The following is a 22,490-nucleotide window of genomic DNA, read 5'->3' as shown; positions in this document are numbered from 1 at the left end:
CGCTTCCCCCACCAGCCCAAGCTGCACTTTATCCTCCCCGCCCAGGGCAACGGAGTCCGCAGTTTAGCCTCTCAGGTGGGCCTGCCCAGGGGAGGGGAAGCAGGGGCTCTGGACTCTACCCCCTTCCTAAGCAAGACTGCCTCCCCCTCATCCCATCTATAGGGGCTCCTGCCAGACTCCCAAAGGAGGAGGAAGGAAAGGAGGGGAAGGAACAGCAAGTAGGTCGGGGAAGGTGGATGCGCTGCTGGAAAAGAAGTAAAGGGGAACTGAGCAGGAGTGGAGTCCCTGGCAAGGGGAGGAAAAGTGAGAAGAAGAAAGCCTGGAGGTGGCGGCAGGGAGGGAGTAAAGTACACCAGTCTTAAGGGTCCAGCTCCATGAATTTTTACCGCCATTTCCAGCACCCCATAGCACCCTATAAAGGTCCCTCATGTCCCTTTCCAGAACATACCCTGGGTAGGGATAGGCTGAAGAGTGACGTATCATGAGCAGAACCCCAGCTGAGGCCTAACACGCACATCTCGCAACCACCCCAGGCAATCTGGGTCAGAGCCACAGCAAAGCCCAGCTCTGCCTCCTTTTCCAAGTGGTAAGAATAGCAGACTTAATTCACTGGGAAGGAGAATGGGGGGACACCATTCCCATCCTGTACATTTGTAAGTGGTAGCTCTCAAATAAAGAATGCAAGAAATACCACATTTATTTGACTTTCTTTCAATCAAGTTAAATCCTGTGCCAGTTATCCCCACAGCTGCCCAAAAATCCGACCTTGGTTGTGACAGAGGCTCCAGGGATCCCCAGGATTCCCTCTAGGTTACAGGGTTTTCTGTAGCACCACAGCTACAGGGAGGCCCCTTGGACCTGATCATCCATCTGCCCTGGTTACCATGGAGATGCTTACTTCCCCTGAGAATGTGATCCTTTCCTGGTGGGAGATTCTGTTGCTTCCATGCCAAGTTCAGAGCCCTGGGGAACCTTAATCAAGGCTGAAGTTCCCCAGGTTTCCCACCCAGCCATGTCCTTACCACATCCAAAGACCACCTTAGAGAGGGGCCCACCTCTGTCCCATCTCCATTCTGACAGCGCTACTCCTGTCCCTTACTGCTCTCAGAGGTGCTCTCTCTCCCTTCTCCTCTGAGAATCTGGCATAATCTATTTTGTGATTTAACAGTGTTACGTTTTTATCCTGTCACACATACTCTTCTCTTTAAATCCCCTCAAATGCCTAAGTGAAAGGTATTATTACCCCTTTGTACAGATGAGAAGAAAGAGGCTGGGAGAGACTGAGTCACCCAGGTAGGAAGAGGTGAGGGTGATGCTCAGATTCAGGTACTCCGGAGCTGGTGCTCTGTGCCCTGCCCTGGCTGCCGGGGCCAGGACTCAGAACTAGGAGCACAGCTAATAAACAAGCCAGGATTATCGACAGGCACAGATGTCACTTTAAGACAGATTTGTCCTGGCTCCATCATTACTCCACAGGCTCCCCAGGCTGGGGCGACCTCCGCACTGGACAGTGGACTCTTGTAGACCCTTCTTGGAAATGTTCCCAACAGGAGCACAGAGCTATGGACTTTAGACTTGGCAAAGGCCTTGGAATTTACCTAGTCCTCCTCCTATAGGGGTAAAATAGAGGCCCTAAGAGGCGAACAGGATCACCTAGGAAGCTGGTGGTAACTAAGAACTGGGTATCCCACTTCCCCAGGAACCTGTCCCAAGCCTGGCCTCTGAACTGCAGCCTGCCCAGAGTAAAGCCTGTGTGTGTTTGTGGCCATAACTATTTACAGTGCACTGAGGTCAGGTCTGGCGCCAGACACCAGGTCCCTGGGAGAGGAGCTGGGGAGAGGAGGCCAGGTCCAGCAGCACCATTTGGAGCCCGGAGTTGGACCTCTGAAAAGGACTTTTTCTCAATGCTTGGCCCCAGGATTTTCTAAGAGGGTGGCAGAGGTTATAGCTTGGCCGTTCCTGGTAACTAAGCACCTATGTGTGTTCATTCCACAAGCACTGAGCATCCACTATGTGCCGGTACCTACTGCACGTATACAGTAGAGGAGACAGGCACGCATCCCGCTCTTTGAGCTCCCAGTCTAGGAGGGAGACAACTAAGGGAAGAGGCAGATCCAGATCATAGGCACACCATCCTTAGAAGGACCCTGTGCTAGATTCAATGCTCTGCTGTCACTGTCTTGAAATTGTTAACCGTTTTTGAACAAAACGGTTTTGTTCAAAATTGAACCGTTTTTGCGCTGTCATCTTGTACTGGGCCCAGCAATTGATGCAGCCAGTTCAAGGAACAGGCAAGCAAAATGCACTGTGATAAATGCCCAAAACAGAGGAAGTGGGGGCCCAAGAGAAGACTCCAAGCACAGTCTTCAGAAAAAGACAAAATCCCAGCTGAGTCCTAGAGGATGAATGGGAGATGCCAAACGGAGGAGGGGAGGGAAGGAGGTACCAAGCAAAGGGACAGCACGTACAAACCCTGAGAGGAGAAGGTCTGGGTGCTTTAGAGAACGCCATGGTGAACACAAGGAGTGGTGACACACCATGATGTGAAAGAGGGACAAGACCCAGAGGAGCCAAGATAACTCTGAAGAAGAATAAACTAACAAAGCATAAATACAGGACAGAAATAGACTCATAGACAGAGAATACAGACTTGTGGTTGCCAGGGGGGCGGGGGGTGGGAAGGGATAGACTGGGATTTCAAAACTGTAGAATAGATAAACAAGATTATACTGTATAGCACAGGGAAATATACACAAAACGTTATGGTAGCTCACAGAGAAAAAAATGTGACAATGAGTGTGTATATGTCCATGTATGACTGAAAAATTGTGCTGAACACTGGAATTTGACACAACATTGTAAAATGATTATAAATCAATAAAAAAACGTTTTAAAAAAACCATATATCATTCACATGTGGAATCTTAAAGAAAAAGACAAAAATGAACTTATTTACAAAACAGAAATGACTCACAGACATAGAAAACAAACTTATGTTTACCAGGGTGGGAGACAGGGGGTGAGGAGGGATAAATTGGGAGTTCGAGATTTGCGGACACTACTATATATAAAATAAATAGATAAACAACAAGTTCCTACTGTATTGCACAGGGAACTATATTCAATATCTTATAGTAATCTATAATGAAAAAGAATATGAAAAGGAATATATGTATGTGTATGTATGACTGAAACATCATGCTGTACACCCGCAATTGATACATTTAAACTGACTATACTTTAACTAAAAAAAAAAAAATTAATTAAAGGAAAAGATGAGCTGGACCATACTGCTATTTTTAAATTTCATATAACAAAATATGTGTGCACACAGCGAAGGCCACCTCTGACTCATTCACTCCCTCTCCCCAAACCCCTTTCAAACGGAGCCATATCTGTGAGTGTAGAGGTTCCCAGATGGAGGAAGATTGCATCCTTAGCTTCTCAGACTGGGATGGATGGAAGATTGGGACACTCATGACTTCTAGCCATGGTTCCTCCCTTCCTGTTATCCAGGAAGCCAAATTATTCATCAAAAGATTACTTAGTAAACATGGAATCAAAAAAACAATCATGTACACCCAGCTTTTCCTCCCTATGGGTTTTCCATCTAGTGGACTCTCACCTTGCCCACCAGAAGGCTCTTTCCCCACCTCTAAGCACCAGCTGGGATGTCACCTCCTCAGAGGCCTTCTGAAGCCTGTCACTCTCTCATGTCATCTTATTTACTTCTTCCTTGGCACCCCGATCACAATATGTCATTTTACTTGTTTATTGTCTCTGTCTTTCACTAGACTCCACGAGGCCAATAAACCCTGACCATCAAGGGACATAAACTGGCAGTCCTTGGGGCCAACACACATTTTTTTGTTTGGCTTGCACTGTGTTTTTCAAAAAGTTAAATTTATCAGCAATATTTAAAGACCAAGAGATTTTACATAAACCTCTGGAAGGTCAGGTTTCCTTGAAAAAGATGGGCACAATGGGCTGGAGGTGCTGCAGCCTCTGGTTCTCACCTCGGGCCCCTACCACACCCCATGACATCACATTTGGCTGTCTGCACTCCTTTATCTTACCTGCCTGGCCCCGGAGGCCTTTGGAGTTTAAACCCATGCTACATACCCCTGCAACTAAGGGCATTTCAATTAATAAACCGAAAGTGCAAGAAAGGTCGACTGTGTTAAAGGAAATATTTCAACCACACTCTGGGAAGGCTCTGCCTACCCCACACAATTCGTATGACACAAAGGACCCCCTTCTGGTCCGTGGATTCTTCTTGGACCTCAGAACCAGCGTTCCTCTCCCCTGAACTCGAGCTAATGATCCAGGCAGGCTTTCCTTAGATTATCTAAATGATAATATTTTAAAGTAGATCAATCCATTTTTAGATTAGATTCCTCTAAGTGATAAGGTAATCTAAATGATTAAGTTAAGGTTATGGCTATGCTATTGTACGTTGATTTTATTTAAAAGTGCTGCCCTAAATCTATAAAGAAAATAATCTGTAAAGTAGGGAGTGAGTGGGTAGTTGGGTGGGTATGAGACAGGGGGAATTTGTCTTGTTTGGGAGGCTCAGTATTTAAATCCCCTCTAAAAGTGCCAATCTGCCCAGGAAAACCCTCTTTCCTGCAACAGGATCAAGAACGCGCCAGAGAACATACTGCGCACGCGCGCCCAAAACCTCGGCCAGTTTTCCGCGCAGCCTAGACGCCTTCCTCCAGCACTGCGCAGGCGCCTAAGAGGACCAACTTTTCCCTCCCCCTTCCACCTCTCCTCTGGTCCATAGGACGCCCTCCCGCGGCGCACGGGTCCTGCGCAAGCGCTGTCCCGCATCCCGGCCCCCGGACCAATTGGAAGCGGCGGCGCCCGGTCGCAGGGAGCACGACGCCGTGGGTGGGGCCGGGACGTGAGGGCAGCGCGCTGGCGTCACAGGGGCGGCTATATAAGTGAATACAGGCACCGCCCCTCCGCCCCAGTCACTGAGCCGCCGCCGAGGACTCAGCAGCCTCCCCCTTGAGCCCCCTCGCTTCCCGACGCTCCGTCCCCCCTGCCCGCCTTCTCCCGCCGCCGCCTTCCGCAGGCCGTTTCCACCGAGGAAAAGGAATCGTATCGTATGTCCGCTATCCAGAACCTCCACTCTTTCGGTAGGTCGCGGGAAGGTCCCAAGTGAATGAAGGCCCGGGTGGGGCGGTGGGGCTCTCTGGGCCCGCGTACAGGGCCTGGCAAGCTGCTAAGCGTGCCAGGTTTTCGTAAACTTTGGCAGGGGAAAGGTATCTGGGCTTACGGGCAGCGACGCCGCGGCCTGGGCCTTGTGGTTGGCCCCTGAGAGCGACCGGAAGGAGCGGGCGGGAGGTCAGCCCTTGGGCGGACCCGGCGTTTCGGGTGGCGCATTTACTAATGGCCTCCAGGTTCCTTAGGGCCACACCCGCCCCACCCGCCACCCCTGCGTCACGTCCGTTACGTCAACGCCGTTGTCACGGAGCTTGGAGGGGGAGGCGGTGCCAGCCCTAAGTGACAAATGCGCTCGCCAATGGGGCGGGAAGCGTGGCCCCGCCTCGGAGCTCGAGTTCCGGCCGGTTGCATCAGCCGGGTGGGGCGCTGCGGGCCAGCCCTGGCTCCCCCGACACGTGATCGGCTTCCGAGGGCGGGCCTGGGACAGCAGGCCCAGGCTTTCTCCGGGGTTGGGGAAGCTGGCTGTCCCGGACTGACCTGTTCCAGGAGAGCCAACAAAGGACATACCAGATCTGACTGAAGCCCTAACGATTTCAGTATCAGTTTCTGCATAGGCAGAAGATCCAGTGGGAGGGTGACAGTGGCATCTGAGCACGGTAATTCTAAATGCGCTTGACCTTTTTTCTCAGACCCCTTTGCTGATGCAAGTAAGGGTGATGATCTGCTTCCTGCTGGCACTGAAGATTATATCCATATAAGAATTCAACAGAGAAACGGCAGGAAAACCCTTACCACTGTCCAAGGGATCGCTGATGATTACGATAAAAAGAAATTGGTGAAGGCGTTTAAGAAGGTAGGTTTTTAAGGAGATTTTAGGAAAATCGTATGACTTGTCTACACGGGGGCGCTGTATTACCTCCTGAAAGGGAAGATTACTTTGATTATTACTTTAAAGCTGTTTCTTGGCCTAATTTGTTTTGGTTGCAATGTCTTTGCAGAAATTTGCCTGCAATGGTACTGTAATTGAGCATCCGGAATATGGAGAAGTGATTCAGCTACAGGGTGACCAGCGCAAGAACATATGTCAGTTCCTCGTAGAGGTGAGTTCAGTTACTTCTTGATAGTACATTGGTGCCTCTGCCCTGGCTAACTAATCTCAGATCCTGCCTAGTTTGCTCAGTTTCTGCTGGGGACATAGAATTTTGTTTTGTAAGGCTAAGCCAGACAACAGTTGAGTTTTGAAGTTCATAGACAAAATGTGTTTTGAAAGACAAAAGGAATTTGCCTGTAGTTTACTGTTGGAATGGGACTGCTTTAACAATGCAGTTTTAAGTTGCTGGCAGACAGGTGCTAAAATAGGCTATCTGGTTAGCTGTTGCTAAGTGATAAAATCCTGTTACACCGTTGGTGGTTTGACTTAGTATCCTGAGTTGAGAGCATCTTGGCTCTGGGACTGCTCTTGCCTAGTGTAGAAGCAGGAAGACAGGATTGTTGTCGTCAGAAATGGAGCCTTTAACTCTATTCCGTCTTTAAAACTGCTGTTTTTTTTTTGCAGATTGGACTGGCTAAGGACGACCAGCTGAAGGTTCATGGGTTTTAAGTGCTTTTGGCTCACTGAAGCTTAAGTGAGGATTTCCTTGCAATGAGTAGAATTTCCCTTCTGTCCCTTGTCACAAGTTTAAAAACCTCACCGCTTGTATGATGTAACCATTTGGGGTCTGCTTTTAACTTGGACTAGTGTAACTCCTTCATGCAATAAACTGAAAAGAGCCATGCTGTCTAGTCTTGAAGTCCCTCATTTAAACAGAGGTCAAGCAGTAGGCGCCTGGCAGTGTCCAGCTTGAAACAAAGCAATAACGTGATGTTTCGGGCAAGTCCAGAGCCCCAAGATCACAGACGGCTATGTCTGGCCAGAAGCTCCTCGGCAGTCCCTTCACAGAGTTCCCTGCCCTGAGAGAATGTCACCACCTGAACAGCCCTCCGTGAAGCCGATAGGAGAGGATGGGGTAAGGCGGCAGCAGCAGCTGCACTGCTAGAGGGAGCCTTTGGTTGTCAGGGAAAGATCCCCTGGTGTCCCCAGCGCTACCAGCTGGACAGAGCTTAGAGCAGCTTCCTTCTCTCTAGCGAGGTGACAGGATGTGTGGCTTGCCACCAAGGTCTTTTTGACCAGACATATCCTAGCTAATCAATGTCCAAACTAGAATGTGAGGCTCATTCTATCAGAGTTAAACTTTTGACAAGGGAACAAATTTCAAACGGATGTCAGTCACGTAGCTGTAGAGCTTGCAACTTACTAGCGACAGCTGCCCAATGCCATGTGAAGTAAAACTGGTTTTTGGTTTTGGTTTTGTTTTCTTTTTTCCCTTTCAGTTTTAATGTTATGTAATGTATTTAAACCCTTATTTAAATAAAACTTGTTTTCAGAAACATCTGACTTGCAGATTCTGCTTAATCCATGGTCAGTCTCGTACATGTGGGAGAACCACAGAAATGTCTGCACCTGCCGTTCAGCTGGGTCCTGAGTGTCTTAGCCAAGAGCAGCTTCAGTGAGCTTGTCCCTCCACGCTCCCTGTAAGCGTTTAGTCAGAGCAGGCTGTCCCATTCATCGATGTCCTGAAGGAAGGTGCTACTTGGCTGATAGACACTTGGCCCCCTGCCCAAGTGACTTAGTGGTTGTGGAGGAACTTGCCTTGAGATGACAGCACAGTTGGAAACTGCAGTTCCCTCGGTAACAAACTCTCGTCTTAAAGGGCTGTGACAAAAGGATAAATGTGGTGTGGCGCTTGATCTAACTCACAAACCCCTAGGAAAGGTGTAACAAAAGTGTGCACTTTTTCTAGAGAAGATTTGTAGAGTTCAGCGACTAAGGTGTTTGAGATGCTGAAATTTAATTTTGGGAGGTCATCCCTTGACAAAAGACAACAGTGAAGTGCATCAAAGCCTGTTACTGGGGCAATTACGTTAAACACAAAATTCACCTAGTATGTGGATTATGAACTGGTCCTAAAATACAGGCTTCAAACCCCTGAGGATGGTCGTAAGGAATCAACACTTACCTCTTTGTTGCCAGCCACATTGTGAATTGTGGAGGCCAACCTGCATGCAGCCTGTGAAGTGTGTGGAAGAGGAGGGCTGTTGAAAGGCTGAATCGGTAACTACCCTGAAAAAAAGATTCTAACCCCAGAGGCAGAGGCTTATATAACATAAGGTCCTACAAAACTGATCTGTGCAGTAGACACAGAACTTACTGCTTGGCTCCAAGCATAGTGGCATTGTTCAAAACGGGTGGTAAGTCAGCAAGATTTGCAGCAGAAGGGCTTAGAGGAGCTTCTAGAACAACCTGGAAGCCAAACCCCCTTGTGGCATCAGCATCAAAAACAGTTCACTGGGTGGGAGGGTGTAGCTCAGTGGTAGAGAGTGTGCTTAGCGTGCGTAAGGTGCTGGGTTCAATCCCCAGTACCTCCGTTAAGAAATAATTGAACCTAATTCCTTCCCTCCTTCATGAAAAAAAATTAATTAAAAAAAAAGTCACTGTTCACAGGTGCTATTCACTGTTGACTATTACTTTGAAATCAAGAGCTCCTTGACTAACTTAACTTTTAAGGAGCTAGACATTATTTAAAAATTAGCACAGAATCTGAGGCTTTGTGTAATTTCTCTCGGGCTCTGTTAAATCCTCCCAATTCAAATATTCACAAAATGCACTGTTCTTGGGGGAACTTGTTAAAAATTCACAGATTCTAGACCTCACCTAGTTTCGCAGGACTGGGTATTAGCTAAAAAGATTCTAGAGAAAGGAGAATATTAATTCTTTTTAACAAAACTTAGAATTGTAAAATTTATAAACATCTTTTCAAAAATGTTGCAGAAAATGTATGTTTCTTTGGCCTGTGGGTGTATTTTACCCATTTGGTACGAGGTGCGATGGCGCCTCTTAAGGATGTTATAGAGGCCTACAAATTCCAGGAAATAGCCCTGCCTTTAGGGCCAGAGATTCTGATCCAGAGGCCCTGATACGGGGCCCAAGAACTGGCCTCTTTAACCAGAATCAGCCAGTTCCTACGGGAGGGCCACAGACCACGCTTGGGGAAACATTGCTGTGGCTAATGGGGAGCTATTGAGGGAACAGGGGCAAGAGAAGCATCATCAGAGCTAAACTTCAGGGAAAACAATCGAGAGTACTGTATTTAAAGATGGTTGAAAAAGGGGTAACTGGGGCTCAGAACTTAATTATCAGCACATGAGAAACCAACCCTTGAGACTTTGACCATATGTAATGTAGAGGTGTGCATTTTCTTTGAGACTGTCCATAGCTTTTATCAAATTCTTTTTAAAAAAGAGCCCACTACCCAAAAAGAGTTAAGAATCACTGGTCCATGGCTTCCTCCTGATGCTTACAAAGCCTCAGGGATTATCAAAGATTTTCCAGGCACATCACTACAAGCAGTAACCATGCCTATTTCAATATCGATTTGTTAAAATTAATAACTATTTAAAACATTTTAAATCATCTCTAAAACCAAGCATGTGTTGGGCAGAAGGTGCACACGCGGCGACCAGACTCCACAGCGCTCAGAAGCCTGTGCGTGACTCACTCGCCGCGCTAGCCGTCATCCAGCCGGAGCCATCAGATCGTTGTGAGGTTTAAAATGTCTTTAACCTTAGTCCTTTATGGTTAATTTATACCCAGAACGGACAATTGGTTGAAAACAGGAAGCACAGAAAACACAGAGGCTGAAAACTTAACGTGGGAGCATAAACATGCAGTCATTCTGTGTGTGTGTCAACTCATTGATTCTCACTCCATTTCTGTGAAACCAAACACAGAACCAAGTCAGGTGCAGGGAGATTGCAACTTAGCTAGGTTCCCAGGTCCACCCTGGAGACAGGACTAAAGACCCCTCTGCTCAGCCTCAGCTGGGAGCTTGTTAGATGTGCAGAATTTCAACCCCACCCCAGACTTACTGAATCAATCTTCATTTTAACAATCTTCATTAACAAAGTTTAAGAAGCACCGATTTGGAGCATAAAGTTAGCAGACCTCCTATCGTGATCTGCAAACTGCTTAAAGAAAGATAGTAACATTATGACTTTAAATTTTTTGTAAGTGCATTTTCCATTCTAGTTTTAGATCTGCCTTGAAAGGCAAAAAAACGGACAGTTGAACTACGGTTAGCAACAGTCATGAGCTGAATGCGGACTGAGTACTCTCTCACTAGCTGAGGTGCAGAGAACCCCGGCTAGCACAGCAATCAGCTGAGGAGCTCTTCCATGGTACCAGGCCCGAGCTTAGCGCCCTCAGAGCCTCAAGCCAGAACTCCCAGGGTGGCCCATGGCTGATGGTGGTCTCCCCATTCACCACCATCGAATGCCATCACCTACCAGACCTGCAGGTCCCGTTCATCTGATTAAGGTTGTCAAAGGCAATGTCGAAGGAGAAAACACAGTGATGGCTGAATCAAATTTGGTTTTGCCCCTTAGTTTCTTCGGCTATAAACTAGGGACAATCATGTCACCCTCCTCGTGGGGTTATGTGAGGATTAGAAGACATAATGCTTGTAAAGCGCTTACCATGAGGGCCTGGCCATAGAAGTGCTCCCTAAATTTTAATCACCGTCATTCTGGGAAGAGGAAGCGGACAAAGTGTTAGAAATGTCAGAAGGCTTTCATGCAGGAGAGCTTCAAGTTCCAGGGGGAGGGACAAGGATCACCTCCTTACTCCCCCCACCAACCACCCATGGCACCTTAAGCTCATATCATATCGTCTCCCCTTCAAGAGAAGAGGAACAAAGACCCTCTTGATCAATATTGTGTCAACAGGGTCAGCACAGTGCCTGCCCTCAAGTGAGCACTTAGAAAATTTTTGTTGAATAAATAGATGAATGAATGAATTAATGAATGAAAGAATGAAAAAGTGAAGACACAAGGTCTCTAGGCAGGCAGGAGGGTCTGGGATGAAGGACCCTGGTGGAGGGGCTGATCTTGAACAGGGCTACACACCCTCCAGTGATGGCAGGAGGAAGAAAACGATGGACAGTGGGCTTGGACAACTGTGGCCATGGCGAAGGGAAGGGGGCTGACATCAGATGACCTTGACAGTGAGGGGAGAGATGATTCACCGCGTTGCCAGGCAACAACCCAGCTGCAAAATATTAATCTGCCGTCGAATCAACTGGCCACTTTCAGGAACTTTCCTGCTTGCAGGGAGAGGAAGACAGGATGTGAGGAATGCCTGGTGGCATCCTCCGGCAGGAACTGGGGTCCAGCCTGGCAGGATCTGAAGCAGGACAGGGGCAGCAGTCCAGGTGTACAGAGCTGAAATGACAAACCGTGCGGCCCAAGCTGGGGAGGGAGGAAGGTGAGACCAGGAAGGGTAGGCGGGTGTGGGGACCCACACGGGGCAGGAACTAGAGGTCATGGCAAAGGTAGAGTCAGCAGGAGCTGGGCTGCAGGCGAGAGGGTGGGTCACGTGGGTGAGGAGAAGCAGCAGCCCTTGGAGACCGAGACCAGTCAGGTTCACAGCTCAGCCCCTCACCTCCTACCTATGGGGCCTGGAGCAAGCACCTCCACCCGCCTGACCGTCTTAAAATTCACCTGAGCAGAGTTCCTGCATGGAGGAGCTTTTAGAATTACTTTCTCATTCAAAACCACTGTCTGAAAAATAAAATAAAACAAAATAAAACCACTGTCTGACATTGCCAAACAAAACGCTTTCCATGTTCAAACACAGAGAAAAGTTCAAACACACAGAAAAGTTGAATTTTAATGTGAACATTCGTATGCCCACCTCCTAGGTTCTATCATTTCTATTTTCTGTTCTTCATCCCATATATCCGTCTGTCCATCTAAGTTTTTATGCATTTTTAAATAAATGCACAGTACAATTCACCCTAAGCACTTCATTAACTAGAGTTCAACAGTTGTTACCATTTTTTTAAAATAAAATTTACATACAATGGAATGCACACATCCTAAGTGTGCACTCAGTAGGTTTTGACCAAAATGTGGCTTTAGTGGGTTTTGATAGTCTGCAAACAGGGTTCTGGCCTTGAGTTTGAGTTTTAAGTGAGCCCTCACTCGGCAGTGGAAGGCCTTATTGTTAAGATACCAGAGGCAAAACGGGCCCCAGGGTGGAGGCCAGGATGTGACCAGGGCTGTGGGAAGCAGGAGCTAGCCTGAGGCCTGCATGGAGGAGGGGGCGTTCACCAGCAGGGGAGGGATCCAGGGACTATTGCAGGGAAGAGTGAGGAGGAAAATCATCAAGATCAGGGGGAGAATATTCTGGAAATCAGCAGGCTGCCGCAGCAGCGCAAATAAGACTGTGGGAATGAGAATACCAGTAATAACAGCGGGCTCTTCCTTAGAACTTACCACGTGTCAGAGACCGAGTGAACGCTGCAGGCCCCTCCTTGAACCCTCACCACCGCCCTCCACGTGGGTACCGGTTTCCCCTCAAATCTGCTACTCCCCTTATGGCGCAGTCAGGAAGCGCCAAAGCCGGGATTTGAGCTCAGGATGGCAGAGCACCCTGGTCCTGTCCTTTTTTATACACAAATGCTGGTCCTGCACACAGACTCCAGCGAGGTGACAGGCCTGGGACGAGGCCCATGCATGGGGGTGGGAGTAGAGCTCCCTGGGTGATCCTCTGTGAAGCGTGGGCTGAGAGTGGTACAGGCCCAGATGGGCATCAGAGAAGGTGAGAGGGGGCGGCCAGGAGGGAAGGCAGAGGCTGGGGCGGGGGCCCCTCTGCTCTCTCTCCTGTCACCTGGCCCCTGAGGTTGGCAGGCCACCTCCTCGGCTCAGCCTGAGAGCAGCACTCGGGCTGTCCTCTTGGTCCTGCTACCTTACGACCTTCAGAGAGCAAGTGAGGCCAGAAGTTGTGAACCACCTCCCTGTCCCCAGCCCCTGCCCTGGGATCATGGATGCCCAGGTAGACACGAACACCCCCAGGTATCACTGTCCCAGCACCTTCACACCCTCCCAGGCCCCGTTGCCTGGGGCGGGGGGCTGAGTCATCCTCAACCTGTCCCTTTTCCACTATTAATAACTGATTAGGAAGTCAGGGCACTGCCTCCCCAACAGCCATGCATCAGAGGTCTCCCGGCTGGTCCTGGCAGGTGGGATGTGGTCAGGCGCTCAGAGTTGTCCCTGGAAAGAGTCTCCCTCCTGGAAACCTCCCCTTGACTGGGAACCATTGTTATTGTCTATTTTTTGTGCTCTTCTCCCCAAGAATCTAAACTCCACCAAAGTGATGAAAGGAACAGTCATAGTCACCTCTCATCCCTGGGTCCTCATCCAGACCCTGGTTTACAGCCCGTGCTCAAAAACTGGAATGAATGCAGAATCAATGACCAGTCTGGGCAGGAGGGTATAGCTCAGTGGTAGAGTGCATGCCTAGCATGCAGAAGGTCCTGGGTTCAATCCCCAGTACCTCCACCAGGAGAAACAAATAAATAGATAAACCTAGTTATTTCCCCCCACAAAAAAAATTAAAAACTTTTTAATTAAAAAAATATGATCAGTTCAATCCCACGATGAACATCTCCCTTAACTGCATTTGAAAAATCACGTGAAAACTAATGCAGGGCCAGTTCTCACTGACAGAAACCTTCCAAAGGCTGGAACCCCTTGGATTCATTTTCTGTTATTGCCATAATAAATTACCACACACTTACAAGCTGAAAACATCACAGAAGCTCATTTCCTCACAGTTCTGTAGGTTACAAGTCCCGGTAGAGCATGGCAAGGTGTCACCAGAGATGCTGAGACAAATCCGAGTTCAAGCTCACCCAGGTTGCTGGCCAAATTCAGTTCTTTTCAGTTGTGGGGCTGACGCACCTGTTGCTGGTGGCTGTCAGTAGGGACCACTTAGTTCCTTAAGGCCATCTTCATCCCTCATCTCATTGCCCTCCCCATATCTTCAAAGCAGCAAGGGCTATTCCTGTTCACCCTGCAAATCTCTGTTCATCCTTCAGTCGCCATCACTTCTGCCTCCAGCTGAGGAATGTTCTTGGCTTTTAAGGGTTTATCTGATTAATTTGGGCTCACTCAAATAATCCAGGATAAACTTCCTATTGCAAAGTCTGTAACCTGAATCACATGTGCAATGTCTCTTTTGCCATGCAATGTCACGTACTCACAGGTCCCAATGATTGGGATGTGGACATTTCTAGGGGAACATTTTTCTGCCCACCATACCCGCACTGGGAGGAGAAAGAGCCCAAAACTAGGAGGACAGAGACCTGAGTTTCAGGCCCAGCCCTCCTTGGTCATGTAAACTCAGGACAGGGATTTCTTCACCTCAGTGAAGCCTCAGTTTCCTTACCTGTAGAATGGGGTCACACTAGCACTGATGTCCTAGGATAATGGTAAAGAGCAACTTCATTCATGCAAAGGGCTTATCAGTGCCCGGCACTCAACATGGTCATTACTATGAGATCAGGGGCAGGGTCCACAGATCTTGTCACATTTCCCCTTCACCGCAGACCTGTGAGGTAGGAACGAATGATTCCCATTTCACAGATTAGGTTAACTGAGAGGATAAGGTGAGAAGATCTGACAAATTACTTGCCCACAATGTTCTGGGCACTGCGCACAGTGCTTTATGGACATCGACGTCACAAGACTCCTCTCCCAGTTAGTTCCCTCATTTCCTGGGAGAGAAAACAGCTCAGAGAGACGGAGCAGTCTGCCCAAAGCTCAACAGCTAGAAAAGGAACTGCTCCCTTTGTCATTAGATAAGGTTCCCTCGTGAGGGGAACATGCAGTTTCTGTGATTGTGAGCCCTCCCTGTGTGCCCGCCAGTGCCCGCCCACAGCAGCCCTCCACCATCACCTGTTGATGTGGGAGTACCCACTTCTGTTAGGTGAAATGGCCACCCCTCCTGCCAGCAACCAGCCTGTGGAAGAACAGCGAAGGGAGTATAACCCCCTCCTCAGTGGAAATCATGTCTTGGGCCAGTACCCAGGGCTCTGCTGAAAGATTACCATTTCCTGTTACCACAGCAACACGGACGTCTCTATTCCCCTAGGATGTGAGCAGATCTGCTCCTCCCCTCTTTCTCCCAAGCCCCCTCAATGTCCCTTCCATCTCTGACATAGTGTGATTCAACTAATTATTACCAATACCTGCCCCGTTTTTGTCACTTTCATTTATTCCATCTGCTGAGTCACTGAGTCCTGCTCCAGATAAAGAGTGGTTATACACCAGAACATTCGGCCACTGGTTGCCATGGACACCTCACAGCTCGCTTCCCTCATCACCTGTTCATTCTCAGCAAAGCTGGCTGTGAGCGTGGGTACCACGGCCCCTTATGCAGGACCCAGGGGGCATCAAAACTCCCCCAGACAAGGAGGGGCCCTGATGACTCATGAACAAGAACAGGAGCTCTAGTCTCAAGCGTTGAAAAATCAAAATCAGCCTAGAGCTAGTTACATCCATTCAAACCAGGTCCAGGCAGCAGTTTAGCAAATAAGCCAACCAAAAGGTACCATTTGGTTTTCTGGTACATTCGGGCAAACACTTTAGTCTCTCCGCTAACCATTTTAAGATGTATTTTTATATTGAAAAGTGTAGATCACTGTCTCATTTTGAAAACAAAATGAAAGAGACAAAGTGCAGGAGACTCAAGGAACTGGCTGGGAACGGGGGTTGCCAGGGGTTGGGGAGGTGGGGCAGACCTAAGAGATGGAGGGAGCCACAGGCTAAGTCCAGCCCAGCGCAGAGGGCCTGGGCGCGGGAGGGAGGGGGAGACTCGGGGTTTTCCAGGTGAGGTCGGTGTCGAGGGGTTCAGAGGCAACCAGGACGCAGCCACCAGGCAGAGAGAGCGGGACCATCAGCCCATGGCCCATTGCTCCTGATAACTATGACGCGTCCTGTTTGCAAAGCCCGGAAGAGGGGACAGGGGATCAATACGTCACTCCATGTTCACACACTCCTTGCTCTTCAAACATCGACGTGAAGATCACCTCACCTTCCTTTCCCTTCCCTTCCCCCACATCTGGATGATTGACTAAATGACAGGGCAGAGGGTGAGGGGTTGGGGGATAGAGGTACCTGTGCCCATTCCTGTTCCTGGGGCACCTGGCCTCCTGGGAGGGGCCTGAGGGTTTTATAAGTCAGGGCTGGGGCACCAAGCAGAGCAGAGAACTGAGGCACCAGGCCACCAGCAGCATCTCGCCTCTCAGCTCTGCAGGTGAGAGCGCCGGGGAAGGGTGGGGAGAGGCCGGGATGAAAGTTGATGGGATCCCCTACCCTCGTTAAGTTACCATGCTCACACCTCAGTGTCTCCAGGGCTTGGACCTCCCTCTTAGCCCAAAACTGTGTTAGGTGTCAGCTCCAGGACCCACCCTGGCACCCCAGCCCTCACCTTCCAGCCACCCTGCTGCCTCAGCCCGGGCCCTATCTGCCCCTCTTACTCCATGCTCACCCTAGCCCTGCGAGGTGAAGACAAAGGCTATTCTCCCATCTCTCAGGTGAGAAAACTGAGGCCCTTTAAGCTTGACCCCTCTCTCTTTTGCAGACAAGATGCAGCGACTGTGTGCGTTTGCCCTGATCTTGGTGCTGGCTCTGGCTGCCTCCTCCGAAGCTTCTTGGAAGCCCAGCTCCCAGTTGCAGGAGGCACCTTTGGCTCCAGGGGCCAATAGAGGCCAGGAGCAGCATGGGCTGGACCGGCTGGGCCCAGCCTCTCACCACCGAAGGCAGCTGGGGCTTGAGGCTCCCCCACATCTGGTGGCAGGTAGGGGCTGCTGATAGCCATCCTAGCTCGGCTCACCCAGCCAGGTTTGGCCAAGGTCCCCACAGGCTGGCCCTGGCTTTGGTCTCCAGAGGCTAGGCATCCTTCTGCCATCCTCACCTCTTCTCCCACCTCTGACCCTCAGACCTGTCTAAGAAGCAGGGGCCATGGCTGGAGGAAGAAGAAGAAGCATATGGATGGATGGACTTCGGCCGCCGCAGTGCTGAGGAAGGGGACCAACATCCTTAGAACCGAGCTTCAGAGCCTAGTCACCTCCCAGCCCAGCCCCACACCATGAAAAGCAAATCAAAATAAACTAGCTTCCGGTTGATCACATTGTGTCAAGTGTCATGAGCCAGGGGAGGGAGTTCAGGGGAGGGCTCAGGTGGGAAGGAAAGTTGAGTACCCCTCTAGGGGCAGAGACCATGACTAAGTCATCTCAGTGTCCCCAGAGCCTAACACTGAACAAACTCTATAGCATCGTTAGGAGAATGGATGGGGGTGTCGCAACCAATTTCTAAAAGAGAAATCAAATCATGCCACTTCAGGTTCAACACTCCAGTGCTTCCCATTGCTTTTAGAATAAAATCTGGACTCCTCGCCACAGCCCTAAGAGCTAGCCCTGCTGTCCTCTTCCCCCTCATGAGTTCCTTTCTCCCTTCTCTTCCTTTCTGCTACACAAACACACCATGCTCTTTCCTGCTCAGAACCTTCGTCCTTGCTGTTCCCTGTACCTGGAACGTTTTTCCCTGGGCACAAACATGGCTGGCTCCTCTTTTTCTCTTGGGTCTTGATTGAACTGCCTCACCCTGAGACACCAGCCCTTTCTGCTCCTCACCTTTCACACACAGCCCCTGGTAGCTTCTAATCACAGCATCGTATTTTCTGGAGAGCACATTTCGCAATCTGTAGTTATTTTGTTTGCCAGCTTCTTGTCTGCCTTCCCAGTTAGAAGGGAAACTCTGTAAGAGCGGGGACCACGTGTCCCTCTTCCCTGCTATACCCGCAGTGCCAAGAACAGGAGGTGCCCCATAAATACTTATCAGACAGATAAGCGAGGGACACTTGGTGTTTTGCCCATTTTTCCTCATTGTTCTTGTGGCTGTCACAGCATCCTACCCCAGGCACATGCTACTCTCCACCTGAGGGCTTTCAGAATGCAAGGCAGGCTGGAAATTCTTGGGAGTTAGTGCCTTCAGAAGCATCTCTCAGTCAATGTCAGATGAGAGTTGGAGGATAAATACGCCAGCTCCTCCCCCATGGAGTGGGGTGGGGGAACTCTGAGGTGTCTGCTAATCCGTCTCCCAGAGGTCCCCAGCAAGACTGAGTCCTAGTTACCCACAACAGTAACCTGCTCAATGATATCATTTATTGGCTTCCTTCCCTTCCCTGTCTCACTTCCTTAGGCTGTTACTCATGTGTCATGGGATCACCACCCAAATAAATGTACTTGCACTCAAATCCTGATCTCCAAGTCTGCGTCTGGGGGAACTCATCTTAAGCCAGTTTGTCCCAGAAGGGGGTGTAGGAAGCAAGACCTTCATGATAGGATGCTGAGATTTGATACCTCACCAGCCAGATCCCATTGCTGTGATAAGTGGGATGCTGATAACCCCCAAAGCATCACAGTCACCTGTTTATCCTCTCATCTTACATAACAAATCCATTCTAGCATGCCTACTTCTCTGAGCCTTTTGACTCCATCCTCAATACCCCAAGGAGGCAAGTCAGGCATCTTCAATTGCTGTAAACCATTGTTTTGTCCAAGCTTCAAGGAGGCATTCTCAGCGAGGCATTAGACTCCAGGTGTCTGTGTCAGGAAATTAAATCCTGAGTCATAGGAGAGAACCCTCCTCTCCCATATCAATAAAATCTCCTCTATCCAAACATTATACCATTCCCCAGATCACTCTCCCAGGTCTACCAGCGTCAAAATCCACTCCTCTATGTGCTGTCCTGGTTCCTGCTGGTACATATTTTCCATGTTATTTAGGTCCTGCAGCATTTTGGGGTGAATAATCCTCTTCTATTTGGGACAGTACTTCACCACATACTAAGACTTGACCTTAGATTTTGGTTTAGAAACCCTTAAGGGAGGCAGAGGAAATGCTCTCCTCTGGCAAAGTAGGATTCCATTCTAGAGAGATTCCTAGAGATGCGGGAGTTCAAGATTCTTAAGGGCACCTCCTCAATGTCCCACCCAAACTGTCATGGTCCCCTTCATTTCATTCTAGGACTTCAGCAGAGGAGACCTGCCAGGGTTCTAGTTTTATCCTCCTTTGTTACTCTGCACTCTCACAGTCAGAGCTCGGGCTTGATTTTCAGCACAATCTCCCCTTTGCTGCAGTGGAGGCCATTTGACTTCTGTACCGTATCCTGAGTTAATGGTTGGGCGACCCAAGGCTGACATTTTCTTCCTTCAGAGATTCTCTGACGATTAGCAATAGCCAACCAATTCCACAGTCATAATCATCATTGCTCTTATCTCTCAAATGCTGAAGCAATTGCATAAGCCATTGCGCCCTCCTCCACCTGTATCCCATCTGATAAGAATCTTGGTAATTGTGATGCTACAGACCCCACAGGGCTGGAAATGTCTGTTGGACAAGAATGCCCACGTGAAGTTTCTGGCAAGTCTCAATAAGAGAATTGCAGTGCAGACCTCTAGGGCTGGCAAACTTTTCTTTGTCGTCGTGTGTGTGTGTGTGTGTGTGTGTGTGTCTGTGTGTGTGTGTGTGTGGCTTTTTTTTCAAACCACTCTTTGGCAAACTTTTTCTTAAAGGACCAGATAGAAAATATTTTAAGCTTTGCAGGCCAAGAGGCAAAATAAAGACTATTGCATAAGTACTCATATAACCTCTTAAACTAACCATGTGAAACATAAAAACCATTCTTAGCTTGTCGGCCTTACAGAAACAGGTGATGGGCCAGATTTGACCCATGGGTCAGAGTTTGCTGATTCCTGTTCTAGGGCAAGTTCATGCCATCTGCATAAGAGCATTATTTACTGTTTAAAAAGCCACTTTTTAAAAGTGAATAGCTTTTTAAAAGGGAATAGCTCAGTGGTAGAGTGCATGCTTAGCATGCACAAGGTCCTGAATTCAATCCCCAGTACCTCCATTTAAAAAAAAAAAAAAAAAGCCACTCTTGGCAAGCTACAGGGCCCTAGAAGGAATGAGCACTTGACCACTAGACATGAAGTCACTATGCAACCAGAGTTGCCCATCACGAGCTGGGTATTTTCAGACCCACCACACTCATAGTCATAAGGTTGGTGGGCCAAGCAGTGATTCACTTTAGGATGAAGTGGTACATTGGAGATGGGGCCCGAGGAGGGCCGGGGACACAAACAAGTTACTCAGTCACACACACCCCCAGGTCGGCTACGTCTGCTGCACCAGCCTTTTCCCTCCGCTCATCCCTATGGCCTCACACACAGGAGGGAAAATCTCAGGTCTCGTTCACCAATGGGAAGGCTTGATATTCCGGGAAAAAACTGAAAATGAACTGCTGCTGAACTCCCGCCCACTCTGGGAGACAGCAGTAAGGGGTCATAAGGGGTCATCCTTCCAGCGGGGGGAGTGTCACATAGTAGACCTGGTCCCCACTTGGCATGGAGGGAGGAGTGGTTTGGGGGAAGAACATACAGAGACCTCGGGCAGCCACATGTGGATCACCTGATTAGTCAGGGGATGTGTGGGAGCAAGATTAGAAAATCTGAGACAAAGACTTCCAGGGAAGAGACAAGTAGATGGGTCCATGGAGGGCGGCACAGAGCATCTGGATCCTTGTGTCTGACATCAGTGCCCACCCGAGAGCATCCACCTGAACAACCAGGTGGACAGGATGGCTCATCCAATGGAGGTCAGCTCGACAGTATCCGGCCACTCCATATTTGCACTGTGGGCCCATGAATACAGTGACACTGGTGGCATGGGCCCGACAGCCAATCCAGCTGCTTCCTCTGCTGAGCATCTGACCTGCCAGAGGCAGAAATCAATTCTGAGCCCTGGCTATGGGACCAGGCTGTGAGGGGACCCACAAGCCACTTGTTGGTGCGTTGATTACACCAGAGACCTTTCACCCTCGGAGGGGCATTGAACCATCCTGCGGGGGACTGGTTCATGTTCTAAGTCTTCCTTTCTGCCTGCAGGGCCTCCACCAGCACTACAGGACCACAGGGTGTCTAAGGACTTACAGTGTGTGGCTTGCCATCACAGGACCCGTAAATCAGGACCTCAGACAAGGGGCCTGCTCGATAGTAAAGGAGGTGCAGCAACGAGCAGGTGACCATGGGATCCACTTGCTCTCCCAGAGTCCACGTCACCAGAGAACAGAGGCCTGAGAGAATGTTGGACTTAAATGCTCAGCTAAGGCACTGACTTGGGATGCACCCCGAAAGCTGGGATGCGGCATGTACTTTGAACCAGAGGTTCATATAGGGTGCTATATCCCCGACAGCGAGAACATAGGGGTCCGGGAACCCAGGGGCAGAGTGGAAGTGACCCTCATCACCGTCCTTGCCAGGGGCCCACCTCAGGAATTTGTTTCCTGTCCCCACAATTTTAGACACTTCTGGACTAGAAATCCTGGTTCCTGGGGGAAATGCTTCCACCAGAGAATATAGTGAAGATTCTCCTAAAGTTACAGGGCTGCCTGGTCATTTTTGGCTCTTTATGCCATTAGACCAGTTGGCAAGGAAAGTTCAATTACTAACAGGGCTTACTGACCCTGATTAGCAAAGGGTCTAGGATCACTGCCTCATAACGGGGGCAGGAAGGAGTACTTAGGGTCTGGAACTCAGGGGAATTCGCTGGGGCTCCTCTGAGAGCCTCCTGCCTGGTGATATTGATGGTTTGACCAGGGCCTGATGACCAAGGGCTCAGACCTCTCAGGAATGAAGATCTGGGTCACTTCACCAGGAAAGCAACCCGGACCAGCTGATGTGCTGGCCAAGGAAGAGGGGACTATAGGATGAGTGGTAGAGGAAGGAACTGAGACATGTCTAAGGATTCAGGACCAGTTGCAGCAGTGGGGACCACAGCTTATACCATTCGCCCTCCAGATACAATTTTTCTTTCTAAGATATTGTGACCAGCTACCATCTTAAAGAAGCAATGTCAGGCCAGGGCACTCCACATGGGGCTTGAGTGCATCTGAGTGGCACAAGGGGTGGACTGTAGCCAACACCCAATGACCTGCCCGCATCCTGGGTGCTCATCATTCCAGCACATGCTGATCATGGTCCACGACAAGCAGTTACTCTCTGCGGGGGGGTGGGGGGGGTGGGGGTGCCTCTTCCTCAGCCCATGCAGGGGGAGGCGAGAGCACCAGAGTTAATGCCCACAGGAGCCGCCCTCAACCAATGATGAGAGTTGGAGGATGCAGGCCCCAGCTTCCTCACCCCCTGGGTGGGATAACTGAAATGGGTTCTGTATCAGTGTGTCTCCAACTTTAATATGCATGTGCGTTACCTGGGGACCTTGTTAACATGCAGATTCTGATGATACAGGTGTGGGGTGCAACCTGTCCCAGATATCTGATAAACTGCAGATGTTAGTGATGCTGGGCCACAGACCACACT

General features: G+C 49.4%; 2 protein-coding genes across 2 annotated transcripts; both read left to right on the top strand.

Annotated features, from left to right (window-relative positions):
- Window positions 1–4,955: 4,955 nt before the first annotated feature.
- Window positions 4,956–7,601, top strand: EIF1 (eukaryotic translation initiation factor 1). Its single transcript, XM_010968035.3, has 4 exons — window positions 4,956–5,144; window positions 5,862–6,025; window positions 6,171–6,272; window positions 6,728–7,601. Exons 1-4 carry the CDS (start codon window positions 5,114–5,116, stop codon window positions 6,770–6,772), a joined length of 342 nt encoding a protein of 113 aa, XP_010966337.1. The 5' UTR covers window positions 4,956–5,113; the 3' UTR covers window positions 6,773–7,601.
- Window positions 7,602–16,327: 8,726 nt separating this feature from the next.
- GAST (gastrin) lies at window positions 16,328–17,201 on the top strand. Its single transcript, XM_010968036.2, has 3 exons — window positions 16,328–16,366; window positions 16,694–16,909; window positions 17,052–17,201. The coding sequence occupies exons 2-3, from the start codon at window positions 16,699–16,701 to the stop codon at window positions 17,153–17,155; spliced, it is 315 nt and encodes a 104-aa protein (XP_010966338.1). The 5' UTR covers window positions 16,328–16,366; window positions 16,694–16,698; the 3' UTR covers window positions 17,156–17,201.
- The last annotated feature ends 5,289 nt before the right edge of the window (window positions 17,202–22,490 follow it).

This window comes from Camelus bactrianus, chromosome 16 (assembly GCF_048773025.1).
Source record: "Camelus bactrianus isolate YW-2024 breed Bactrian camel chromosome 16, ASM4877302v1, whole genome shotgun sequence".
NCBI lineage: Eukaryota > Metazoa > Chordata > Mammalia > Artiodactyla > Camelidae > Camelus > Camelus bactrianus.
This window is presented reverse-complemented; position numbering and strand designations above follow the sequence as displayed.